The 14,073-nt window shown below is 34.4% G+C and overlaps 1 protein-coding gene across 1 annotated transcript in view; it reads left to right on the forward strand.

The window, feature by feature from the left end:
- UBR1 (ubiquitin protein ligase E3 component n-recognin 1) overlaps window positions 1-14,073 on the forward strand; it is a 113,453-nt gene that overhangs the window by 2,424 nt on the left and 96,956 nt on the right. The window contains exon 2 of the mRNA XM_031672882.2: window positions 13,077-13,333. Within this exon, the coding sequence (XP_031528742.1) occupies window positions 13,077-13,333 (257 nt within the window). The remainder of the gene's footprint in view (window positions 1-13,076; window positions 13,334-14,073) is intronic.

Genomic DNA, 14,073 nt, shown 5'->3' on the forward strand with positions numbered 1-14,073 from the left:
TAGTTGTAGGGATGGGTAAGACCTTTGAGAAGGAAAGTCTATGTGTGTGTACAGAGAGAGAGACAGACAGACAGACAGACACAGAGAGGGAGGGAGGAAGGGGGAGGGGAGACAGGAATGATTGAATTTCAAGGGTAGACAATGGAGGAGGAACCAGGGAGGGACCTAGAAAGAGAGCAGCCAAGCAGGTAAGAGGTGAGAGTAGTGCAGTGTCACAGGGTGTAGTTTTTAGGAGAGGGTGCTTTATTGGATCCAGGAAGGTGAAGACTGGGAAAAACTGGAAATTCGTAGTATGTGGAGTGGTCTGAAAGAACTTCTGCCTCTTCTTCATTTACTGGGTTTTCTTTATTAAGTCTATCTCAAAAGATGTCTCCTGGTATGGTACCAAGCTTTTCCCTGTCTACACTGTCTGCTCACATGATTTCATAGAGCTCTGTGGCTTTAAATACCATCTGTATTTGCTCATTTCCCAAATTTATATCTCTAGGTCATCTTGCTTCTGAGCTCCAGAATCACAGATCCAACTGCCTACCTGACATATCCACTTGAGTGTCTGAAAAGTGTTTCAAATGGGGGAGCAATTAGGAAGCTACTACAGTAACCAAGCCATAGTTGATGGTGGCTTGTACTAGAGTGATATTCACTGGGAAGAGAAGTGGATGGATTTGAAAGAGATTTTGGATGTATGGTAGAAGTAGAAAGTTTTGCTTATGGATTAGGCATGAGGGAAAAGGGAAGAAAGATAACATCTGGACCCTGTTTTTGGCTTAAGCATTCATGACTATGGTTGTGTCATATACTGAGAGGAAAGACCAGGTCGTGGGAGGGGAAAGAAGGAAGGCAGATCAAGTTTTGTTTTCCCTGTCTCAGAAATGACCCTTCCATAGTAGCTCTTGAATATAAACAATTTTCTTTGTCTCCACTCCATGTCTGTGGTCCTAGCCACCACCATCTGTTGCCGAGGCAACTGCAGTGGCCTCTTAACTGGTCTCTTAGCTTCTGTTTTTTGCCCTCTTCCCATCCGTTCTCCACAGAGCAAGCAGAGTAATCTTTCTGAGGCTAAATCAGATCATGTCAATCTCCTGACTAAATCCTTTGATGGCTTCCCATCTACTTCGAATAAAATCTAAACTCATTACAAGTTCTTCAGGATCCTGCCTGATCCAGTCCCTACGTCTCCTCTCATTTCCTGTTACTTTCTCTTCATTTACTTTAAGGCATCCTAGTTTCTAAAATAAGCCCAAACTCTACCTTGCTTCAGGGCCTGTGCCATTGCTTGCTATTCTTTTTTCCCAGAGTGTTTTTCCTCTGCTCATTCTTATTACTTACCTTGTCTAAAAGATGAATTCCTCTTATGCTCTGTCAAAGCACCCTGTTTATTTCCTCCACTGCACTTATTACAGTCTGTAATGACTGTATTGTCTGTCTGTCTTTTCTTTTCTTCCTTCCTTCCTTTCTTTCTTGTAGGGGGTGGGAGGTAATTAGGTCTATTTATTTTTAGAGGAGGTACCTGGGATTGAACCAGGCACTCTACCTCTTGAGGTATACCCTCCCCCTTTTTACTTACTTATTTAAATGTATATTTCTCCGACTGGAATGTAATCTCCATGAAGGCAAAGATCGTCTTACTTGTTCACTGATATGTCCTGATATGTGCTTGATACCAGACATTTACATACTCCTAGTAAATAACTGAGAATCAACATCAGTGCTTTATTTTGGCAAGATTGATAGTGATTGGGGGAGGTTGTGGATGAAAGCTGGGAGGAGAAAATTAAGGGGCATATTAGGGTGGTGGCTAACCTTGGTGTCTAGGATAACCAGGGAGGTAAGAAAAGCCAAAACAGGAATTCTGGGGGAATTGCTGGGATTTGAGGTATTCAAAGTTATAATATTGACATAAGTGGAAGGACTAAAGGTTATGGTTAGAAGGCGGAATTTTGGAGTTTGAGAACTTGGAGGCACAACATGTTTCTGTGATGGTAGAGCCAGGTTAAATGCCAGGTTAGAATGCACAGTGGTGCATTCGTGTAGCACCCTTTCCATACTCCTGCTGTAGGTAGCATGCCTCAGTCTATACTCAACATTGCCTGTTTATTGTCTGTCTTTCCTTCTAGATAGTAAACTCCTTGGGAGCATAAGATATTTCTTGTTCATGTGTGTACCTCCAGTCCCTAGCACATTGATTCAGAATTTTTATTGAATGCATGAATCAATGAATAAATGAATGAGGAGATATGAATGGAGGTGGAGGTAAGAGTAGTTGAGAAAGTTAAGAGATAATGAGGCTAAAAAGTTTAAAATTGAATAAGGAGGATTTTTTTTTAAAGATCAGCATTATTAAGGTATAATTTATGTGGAATAAAATGCATCCATTTTAAGTGTTTGGTTGATGAATTTTGACAAATCTATATACCTGTGTAACTACTACCAAACTAGGATATAAAATATCATTTTCATTACTCCCAAAGTTATCTTGTGCCCAAATGGGGGGGATTTTAGGTTTTTTTTATTTTAATATTGTTATGTCGGTGCAATAATTAGAAAAATCAAGGAGAAAATTATCTGCAGTTTTGTGTGTGCAGGGGATCTTTAAAAGATAACATAATCTTTTGATAGGTAACTTTAAAATATTGAGACATGGAGGAAGAAGTGAGAAGTATATGCTGCTTTCAGCGGAGGTGATTTTTCTTAGAAATTTGAATCTATCATTTTAGGCCAAAGCACAGCTTTCTGTAGTAAGAACACCCTTCGAGTGGGAAAACGAGGATGAAAACCAAGGTCTCTTGAGTCTTGACTTAAGTGTTCTTTTGCCAGATCACAGCAGAGCCCAGAGCCTGTTGCTTTTTCATCAGCGTCTCCTAATTTCTGTTGTGGGCAGCTAGAGAGAATTCTGGGTGTCAGTACCAAACTCTGTAGAGACAGATAGGAAGTTCTAAAACTGCAAGTTAGAGTAACAGCTTCAGCCCTAGTACCTTAAGATACTGGGGGAAGAATAGTGACTTAGTGTAGATAAGCTGGTGCTCGAGATGGACTGGTTATGTTTGATAATAGACATTGTCCTGCAGATAGAGAGGTTTCTGTCTTCAGTAGTGCACAGAGAGTCTGTCTGGGTAGATACATGTACAAATCAATGATGCAAAATGAATCAGTGCAGTATCCTGCCCAACCTTTCTTCATGTGTGCTGGCTTTGAGGATTCCCTGAGATTTCTTTAAAGATGTTAGTCAAACGTTGTGTTCTGTGAAACAGTTTTCTTTAAGCTTTTAACTCAAATGGCTTAGAAGTATTAAGACCTCTTTAGTCCCAGGTGATTTACTAGGAACTCCTTTGTGTAAGATATTCTGAGTTAACATGCCTCCTATTGAAGAAACAATAGTTATTTGATGAGTTTGTTTTTTTTTTTAAAGCATTTGGTACATTTTTTTTAAATGCTAAGTTATACCCTGTAATAAGCTAAGTGCTTATGGACGTACACTGTACTAAATAAGTGCTACTGAAAGACTCCGAAAGAGTTATTGTGCTTCCCTGAGTGCCTCCTTGCTATCCAGGAGTGACATAGGCCTTATCCGGAATGGAGTCTATTGTTACTTGAATATAGTTCTCCTTCTAATGGTTTACTCAGTGCGGTTCTTCAGAACAAAGTCTATTTGACTTGTTTGTAAGAGTGGGGCTATAACTACTCAGTGTGTCTTTATGGACTACTTTTTAGAAGTTCCTTGAACTTTCGGTATTTAGAGGTAAGCTAGAAATTACTTTAGCCACAGGAGGAAAAATCTGTTAATTTATCCATTTATTTTTCTGTATATACATACTCTGCCTTGCAATCTAAGGAAGAATTTTAGTTGGTTTGCAAATATATATTCAGAACAGTAGAAAGAGAATATGAGATATGTACCCCATAGTATAGGAAACCAGATATCATTCATCCAGAGACTTCAAGGAGAGCTTAGAAAATTGGAGCATGAATCTACGATAGAGGAAAAAAAGGAAGAGACTAGCTTAGGAGGGATGAGATGCTTTCAAAAACTAATTTCTGATGGCATGCTTATCTGTATATTATCGCAACAGGAAGGAAAAGAGGGGAGCCTTGTTTGTCACAGGACTCTGTATTTGATTCTGGCCTATTTTATGAATGCCATGAAGACACAACAGACTTACCGTATTTACAAATAACACAAGATTTAACAAATATGTTACGGGATAGATGCATTATAGGACATACACACAAAATCTCCTTAGGGTAAATATTGCATCAAAACTGACAAAGTAAAATTTAATCGTGTTGAAAGTAAAGTCTTATGCCTAGGACTGGGTATTTGTGTATAAGGCTAGGTCTCTTTTAAGTGACTGATTTAAAGGGTTTTAATTGTCTGCAAACTCACTAACTCGTGATATCCTGTGGTTGCCCCCTGCCAAAAAAAAAGAAAAGAAAAAGAAAGTGAACTTTTAAAGCAGTTTAATGTCCCAGATAAGAAAGATAATGAACAGTCCCCCTTCTCTGTACAGAAGCATATTGTGCATGTTCCATGAAAGAGTAATCAACATGGAGAATGGTCTGGTTACCATGTCATTACGGATAGCTAAATTTCTGGGGATGAACAGATTTCTTTAGATTTTACATTCTAGTTTTACCCTGGAATAAAGAGACAAATGAGAGTCATATTTATCTTCATTTATTTTAAAGGTTGTTGGGTGAAAGAGCAGAGTAAATTGTATTGGATTATTTCAGGCAACATAAGATAAAAGTTACAGGAAGGTAGATTTTGGTTTAATTATGAGCTGTAAGAATGGAAGTTGGCTGAGAGAAAGTGTTCAGACAGGCTTAGGGAGCTGATTATCAGATATATTGTAGATGGAATTTCCCTATGGAATGAGCAAGTACAGGATAAGCACTAAGGTTTTTGTTGTTTGCTTTAAAAAAAAAACTTCATGAATCTGTTTCTTTTTCATTACAAGAAAACTTTGTATAATCAAAAGATTTCTTTGTGCCTAGAGATGCTCCAATTACTAATCCTGTACTTGCTGTAAACAATTCTAGAGCTCCAAATTTTGTTCTGCCTTTAAAACAGAAGAATTGGAATTACAGGACCTCTGAAGGCTTTGTAGATGTCCAGCAGTTGTCTAAGGAAGGATAAGTTGTGATTTAAACAAAAGGAATCTACTCTACTTAAAGTTAGTTCCTTTTTCAGACTGATGTTCCCAAACAGGCGTCCCTGGGTCACAGTTGAGAACATATTTTTAATCTCCATGGGGATGAGGAAAATGTTTGGAATGTTTGGGAATTTAAATGCTGAGAGAACTTGTTTTCAATTCAGAAAGCCTTCACTTAACTCCAAATGTTGAAAAAAAATTTGTTTTTTTTTTACTGAACATTTAAATAAAAATTCTTAATTTTATTCTTGTCTCAAATTGGGGAAGATACTAAAACCTAACCAAACAAACAAAAAAGAAAATCAAACCCACTCCAGTTACCAGTAATTCCTAAACATGTCACCCAATAAAACAAATCCTGTATATGTAGTTTTTCTTATCTGGAAAAAAAAAGACAGAAATCTTAGTTGCAAAAAAATTTTCATAGTTATGGCAGTTGTCTAGGAAAAAATTTTTGTGAAACAGTATAATTTTAACTGTATTTTATCTCCTAAAAGAATTCTATAAAGTTTAGATGGCTTAATGTCATCATTTACTTTGTTCTTTCTAGCAAGAAGTCCATAACATTCAGCAATGACTGAGAATTTGTTAAGTACTTGTGGTAGGCATTTAGGGATACAAGGATTTGGAAGGCAAAGTTCCTTCTCTCAGGGAGCTGACAGTCTGGTTGAAGAGGCTAGATGTGTACACATTTAAAGGTAACTAATGTTATCTGATAGAGGTATAGTTACTGAATGAGTACCTTTAGTAAATGTTGTATTGGAGTCACAGAGGAGAGAAATTTTCTTAGGTTGGTCACTGTATTATTCATGGAGATGGGCTTTGACCTAAATGGACCTCAAAGAATAGCTAAGGTGGAATGGTGGTGGAAGGATAGAGAGCTAGTGATTAGATCAGTGGAGAGGGCATTTAAGACATCAGTACTCAGACATTCTGCCCAAATCAGCCAACAGTACAAAGGTAACATTTAAAAATATTAGTTCTTCACACTAAGACATGTAATGACAGAGATATAATTTAAGAATATTTGGTGGTATCCAGGAATGTCAGGCAGTTGTTAGCTAAAGAGATTTCATTTGGAGGGAAAAATTAAAAAGAAGGCAAAGCTTTGTTTTTTGTTTGTTTTATTATTAAAGTTAAGTTAAGCAAGTCTTAGGGATGAATTTTAAAGAATTGTGTATTTATATTTGGTTAAGCAGAATGAGCACTAAACTCTGGGAGTTAGGATACCTGAGTTCTGTTCTTGACTCTGATAATATTCAATCTTGGACAAGCCAGTGTACTTTTTCCTTGTGATTCAGTTTTAGATGAAGGACTTGAACTGGAAGAGATCCATTAGGTTCTTGGTGATTCTAAAGTTTCTCACGTTCTTGAAAAACTTGAACGAAACTAGTTTTCTGTCTTCCATAATTAAGTACGACAGAAAAGTTTTTTGTTTGGTGTATAGCTCTGAATATTCAGGATTTTTCTTTCTTTTTCTCTTTTTTTCTCTTGCTTGCTTGCTTGCTTGCTTCCTCCCTCCTTCCCTCCCTTCCTTCCTTCCTCTGTTCATTCTTTCTTCCTTTCTTCCTTTTTCCCTTTCTTCCTTTCTTTCTTTCTAGTATGGTTTGAAGAAAAGAATCTTGGGTGTACTGTAGAACATGAAGTATTATCTATCTGCTAGTTATAGTTGTTGCCCCGTATGTGTGGAACACAAGTTGCTGGTCTGTACGTACCCTAGAAAAGTTGGTGTTAGAATGCTGAAAGGTATAGTTTTTCTTTAAGGTCTTAGTACATTATTTTTAATTTGACAGTTAAAAAATTACTCCCAAAATACGGAATCACGATAAGGATATTATTCATATTAGGTAAGCAGACATACAGATTCAAAGAAAATATGCTAAAATCCCACTATCCAGTAGTGTTAACATTTTGGTATACATTCCTCCTGATTTTTTTCCAGTGTGAATATATATAACATTTAACCAAAATGAGATTTTATACAATGCTTTGTAACCTGCTTTAATGAACTGTATATCATTAATGCCTTTCTGATCAATGAAAATAGACATCTTCAGTATCAGTTCTTTTTTCTTTTGTTTTGAACTTATTTTAGGCTTTCAGGAAACTTAAAAATAGCACAAACAGTTCTTTTATATCCCTCACATCTGCATCCCCAAATGTTAATATCTCACATGACCGTAGTACAGTTATTAGGGACAGGAACTCAATATTGATACTAACTAAACTACAGACCTTGTTCGAATTTTACCAGTTTTCCTACTAACCTCCTTATTCTGTTCTAGGATCCCATCCAGGATTCCGGGTTACATTTAGTTGTTTCTCTGTTGTCTCTTTCAGTATATAACAGTGTCTCTGTTTTTCCGTTGTCTCTTGCAATTTCTGAGTGTCTTGGTTTTCCTTGTTTGACACTTTTGAAGGATATTGAGCAGTTATTTTATACAGTGTTCCTCAGTTTGGGTTTGATGTTTTCTTATGTTTGGAATAAGATTATATATTTTTGGCAAGAATAACACAAAAATGATACCATATCCTTCTCAGTGCATCATATTAAGGGATTCTTGATATCGCTCTTTCTTATTACTGGTGATACTTCTCTTAGTCACTTGCTTAAGTTGGTATCTGCAAGGTTTCTCTTCTTTACTGTGGCTGGTGTTTTCCTTTGACGTTACTAAGTATCTTCCAGGAGATCCTTTGAGACTATTTTGCATCATTTTAAATGGGTGTATATCTTACAGTTTTTTTAGAGCTTTTTTTTTTTTCTTGTTTGCAAAAGTATTGAGAGTTATCTGACAGTCAAACAATGTAACATTATTTAAAATAAAATGTTAAAATTCCTCTTCTCTGTGTAACCACTGTTAACAGTTTGATGTTTCTTAATTAACAGCTTGATGTTTCTAGACCCTTATTCTATATTTAAGAAAGTATATGTATAGATTTACATGTATGTATATTGAATTAGAAAACTCAAATGTGTAGACATGTTTAAAGCAAATAAAATTTAGACTTTTTTTATGAAAATGGAATTATATTATTTAAAACTTGCTTTTTCAGTCTTCAGTATTTTATGGCATTCTGACTGTATAGAATGGTACGAATGTACCTTTATTGATAGACATTTAGGTGGACTTCATTTTTTCATGGTTGCAGGTGACACAGTAAACACATTGGAATATATATCTTTGCACAGTTGGGCAAGTATGGCTAAATGATAGATTCCACTATTTCTTAATCTGTTCCCCTGTTGATGAACTTGCAGGCTCTTAATGTTTTTTTTTTTCTGTTATGAATAACAATCTACATGAAATGTGTAGATTGAAAAGCTTTAAAATAATTTTTAATAGATAATGTATGTAGTAAAAAATTGAAAAAGTGGAAAGAGGTATATAGTGAAAAATAAATATAGGGCTCTTCCCACTGTTAATAGTTTATTTTGAATCCTTTCAGAGATTTTCTATTCAAATGCAAGAATATAGAGATATATCTCTTTCTCTTCATTCTTTCTCCTTCAAATGGTAGCATACAGTACTCACTGTTACGTACCTTTTGTTTTTTATTTAACAATATATAACTTGAAGAATATTCCATGTAAGTTCGTATAGATCTGTGCCCTCCCCTTCTTTATAATGGCTACATTGAATTTATGTACCATGACTTATTCAACTCTTGTTGTGGAACATTTAGGTTGTTTCTAGTCTGTTATTGTTGTAGATAATGCTACTAGTAAAATACTTGTGTATATTTCTTTTTTACATTTGAGTTTATCTGAGAAATAAATTCCTAGAAGTGGAAATTTCTGGGTCAAAATTTATATAAATTAAAAAATTTAAAAACTATCTCAGAATTACCCTTCTGAGAGAATGGGCTAATTTAATTCCTACAGTAATACCCAATAGTAACATAATGTTTTACATAAAATTTTATTGAGTTGAACTTCTTTATGGAGGCATATCGAGCTTCAGGAGAGCAAACTCAGAAAGCCTTAAATATAATTAAAAATCTGTAACTTCCCTTAGTTACCTCTTAGGGAATTTATGTGAATTCTTAATTGTAATTATATTTCAGCTTACGAAACTTAATTGGGCAAGTTTTATAAGTTTATCGTAGCTGAATAGAATTCTCATTCCTTCTGTTTGCCCTGAAGATTGTCTTTGGGGTACCTACTAATTTACTCTAAGATATTATGAACAAGTATGTGTTCACCTTGTCAAAATTCTTTATGATTTTATAAACATTAGTTAGCCTTTGTTTTTACAGACTGAAGAGACCTAATTTTTCATCCCTATTACTTTTTCTAGGATGCCTTCATTCTCTTGATAATTTTTTTGCCAAGATACCACTACTCAGTGGCCTGAATAGTTGTCTCACATCTTGGGACAAGGATGTTCTTGTGTCAAAAGGGCCAAGGCCTTAAGTATGTAGATAGCTTGTGAATGGATATCCTGTGCCCTATTGTTAAGTTGTCTTGGTGTATGATAAATATACTTCTTAGTTGCCTCCTATTTCTATGTAATTTCATAGAAGGGGGAGCTAGATTCAGTAAGTTATGGTATGTTCATTTTAATATATATTTGTTCTAAAATTCATCTTTACTGTTTGGTTGTATGAAAAATTTGAAAGATGCATAGTGAGTAGCAGAATTTGGTATCAGTTACTCGTGTTTATTTTGAAGAAAATAAGGCTTTGATTTTGATTAAGTTCAATTTATTTATTTATTTATTTATTTATTTATTTATTTATTTATTTATTTATTTATTGTTAGTACTTTTTCTACCCTGTCCAAGAAATCTTTGCCCTAAAAATGTCAAAAGTTTTCTCTTAACGTCTTTGTCAAGAAGTTTCACAGTTTTAGCTTTTATATTTAGTTCTATGATCCATTTCAAATTATTTTTTGTATATGGATTGAAGTATGGATTGAAGTTCATTTTTTTCAAATGATTATCTAATTACTCCTATACCAGTTTTTAAAAATACAGTCTTTTCTGAATTGTGTTGGTTCCTTTTTTAAAAAAGCAGTTGACTATGTGTGTATTCATTTTTAAACTCTCTCTTATGTTCCATTGATAAATATATCTATCTCAGTGCTAATTCCACATTGTCTCAATTAGTATATCTTTATAGTAAGTCCTGAAAGCAGGTAGTGTTAGGTATCTTCTAAGTCCCTTACAGTTCCATATTCATTTTAGGGTCAGTTCATCAGTTTCTACAAGAAAGCTTGGTGGGATTGTGTAGAATCTATAAATCAGTTTAGGAATTATAGGTATCTTAATAATACTGACTCTTATAATCAATGATCATGATGTAGCTCTTCCTTTATTTAGATATTTAAGAAATTTCTCTCAATAATGTTTTGTAGTTTTCACTGTAGAGCTCTTTCACATTCTTCATTAAATTCATTCCCAAATATTTTATGTTTTTTGATGCTATTGTAAATGTTAATTAGAAAATGAAATTTTAAAAAATGTTTGTTGCTAATATATAGAAATATAGTTTATTTTTATATATTGATCTTATATCTAATAAGCTTGCTCATTTTGCTAAAAATTCTTATATGTGTGTTTTTTAATTGATTGCTTAGGGTTTTCTATGAAGATAATCATATCATTTGTGAATAGAGACTGCTTTCTTTCTTCCTTTCCAATCATCATGCCTTTCATATATTTGTCTTGTCTTGTTTCACTAGCTATGATCACTGGCTATTGAATAGGAGAGAGCAGATATCCTTCTCTCATCCCTGATCTTTAGGGGAAAGTATTTAGTGTATTATTGTTAATATTTTCTCTCAATCTGTCTGTCTCCTTTTCATCTTTCAAACTGTATTCTTTTTTATTCACTGTGAAAATTTACATAAATAAGTTTTCATTGTACTTTTCTGTGAATTTGGACAGTTGTCAATAGATGTGTCACCTTCACCATAATACACATACTACAGAACAATTCCATTGCCCTCAAAAATTCTGTCACAGCCACTTTGTAGTCAGCCCCTGGCAGCCACTCTGCTATCATCCATGTCTAGTAGTTTTGCCTTTTTTGGAATGTCATATAAATGGAATTATATAGTACATAGCCTTTTTTTTTTAAATTGAAGTATAGTCAGTGACTGTGTGTTAGTTTCTGGTGTATAGCAAGTACATAGCCCTTTCAAAAACTAAAAAAAAATTTAGAATATAACTTAAATGTGTACAAATAGAAAACTAGTATAAATGTTTATACTTACAGTTTCTTATGTATCAATAAAACAAACATGAAATATTAATAAAACCAGAGAGCCCACCCATTTCAAATGAACAATATTAATTTAATCGGAAAGAAATTAACTGCAACCAAATTGCCGATGTTGGATTGATAATGGAGAGTTTTGTTTCTCCTTCCTCTGTTCATTGAAGCCTACTGACACTGAGTGGCATTAAAAATGTTGGGCTGGTTGAGTGGTTTGAGGTAATCAGACCTCACATTTTAAGGCCAAATTGCCAATGAGTAATCCATGAATATCTTTTTTAATAGAGCATTTCTCGATACTTAGAAAGCTCTCGTTTGATTGAAGGTAAAGGTGGCGTTATTGAAATCTGCATATGGTGTCTGTTAAACCCACTTATCACAGGAATCAGGAATTTGGCATAGAGATGGAAATTGCTCAGTTCAGACAGTTGCTGTCAACATGAAGTTGGTCCCAATTGCTAAGGTGCAGTAGTAGTCCGTAGCCTTTTGAGTTTGACTTCTTTTTATGTTGCATGTGTTGATAATTCAGTCCTTTTATTGCTGAGCAGTCCTCCATGGTTTGAATGTGCCACATTTGTGTATAATTCACCAATTGAAGGACAACTGGATCATTTCTAGTTTTGAGTGATTATGAATAAAATTGCTATGTATTATATATAATGTGAAACCATGTACAAGTTTTTTGTGAACATAGGTTTTTATTTCTTGGGTAGATACCTAGGAGTTTGGTTGTTGGGTCATATGGTAAGTGTATATTTAACTTTGTAAGAAACTGCTAAACTCACTTGTAAAGTGGCTGTACCATTTTGAGTTTCTACCAGAGCTTGCTTTTTCCAGTTTTCTGCATCCAGTGATACTTAGCATTGCCAAATTTTTATTTTATTTTTTACCTATACTCTTTTAGGTTGTATTAGGGGTATCTCATTGTCACTTTAATTTGGATTTCCCTAATGACTAATGATGTTGAGCATGTTTTCATATGCAAATAATCATGGCAAAGAAGTCATGTGCAACAGTTTCTTTTGAAGAGCAGAAGGTTTTACTTTTGATGATACCTGATTTATCTTTTTTTATAGTTAGTGCTTTTTGTGTTCCAAAAACTTGGCACTCATTCATTTTGATCTTTCCTTAAATGCTGTTGTTCCTTAAAATAGCTACTAGAGAGTAAATCCTAAGAATTCTCATCACAAAGAAAAAAAAATTTTTTATTTCTTTAAATTTTATATCTGTGTGAGATGACGGATGTTGACTATACCTGTTGTGGTAATCATCTCATGATATATGTAAGTCAGATCATTATGCTGTACACTTTAAACTTATACAGTGCTGTTTGTCAATTACACCTCAATAAAACTGGAAGAAAATAAAATAAACTACTAGTGTGGGGAATGTTTTGCTGTTCAGCCTCTGACTGATAATAGAATCACCTTCACACACCAGGAGTTGGCCACTTCAGAGGGCAAAGTAATTCTCATCTATTATAGCTGCTCTTCTTTTTTCCAGATATCTCTGGTATGTGGGAAACCACTTATTTCCAAGGCCTTAAAAAAAAAATCGTTTGTTTTCCTTTTGTATTGGTGAAGAATATAATAAGAATATATTGTAAGGCACTTTCTCTGAAACCAGAGAATTATGCCATTACTTGTGCCCCTAGATCTTTAGAAGGAGCTTGTAACAGTGTTTAATTTTTGTTTTGCTTTTCAGTGGTGGGATCAGCAGATTGATTTTTATACTGCTTTCTTGAACCACTTGGCACAATTGGTGCCAGAAATTTATTTTGCTGAAATGGATCCGGACTTGGAAAAGCAAGAGGAGAGTATACAAATGTCAATATTCACCCCGCTGGAATGGTACTTATTTGGAGAAGATCCAGACATTTGCTTAGAGAAATTGAAGCACAGTGGAGCATTTCAGCTGTGCGGGAAGGTTTTTAAAAGTGGAGAAACAACATATTCTTGTAGGTAAGATTTAGAAATGTACAGGATTGGTTATAATTATAACTTTGTATTTTGCATCTATTTTATGATGTACCTTTCTTGGTTTATTACTATTTATGATGTATTTAATTCTACATAATTAACTTCCTTTTATTATGCACTTATAAATCTGTTTTTGCTAGTACAGCTTGTTTTTGAATATATGGCTTATACTTAAACAGTTCTTTCACTTTTTCTTCCTGTTTTCCAAAAGTATGAAAGGGATAGATTTTTGCCTTGTTTATAATTTAGTCCATATACTCTTCTCTGAAACTCTTGGAGCCACATGTATTTCAGAATCCTGAATACTTCCGCAGCAGAATCAGGGTAGGTTCCAGCAATCAAATACAGCATTTCTGTAAGAAATCTATAACTGTTCACAGCAAGTGGTATAAATAAAGTCTATAGTCTCTTGTAATTTCAAGTCATTTTTTGCCACCACATAAGATTTGGTGGCAAAGGACTATGGACCTGTAGGAGCATTTGTATTTTAGTTGGATAGAAGAAGACAGTGGTGGGGACCCTGAAAACAGCTTTACCTTTTTTGCCTTTTGTGAGAGCAGTTGTCTTAAATAGCAAGATAACACAATGTTTTTATTCTCTACTCCTGCCTGAAACTTTTAACTTTTAGATCTTAGCAGCACTTTTAGTTTTTTTTCTCCTTTATTAGGGGCAGTTTAGGTTAGGAGTATGAATATCTAGATTTTATAGATACAGAGAATTGT

The sequence above is a fragment of the Vicugna pacos genome, chromosome 6 (genome assembly GCF_048564905.1).
Source record: "Vicugna pacos chromosome 6, VicPac4, whole genome shotgun sequence".
In the NCBI taxonomy this organism is placed as follows: domain Eukaryota; kingdom Metazoa; phylum Chordata; class Mammalia; order Artiodactyla; family Camelidae; genus Vicugna; species Vicugna pacos.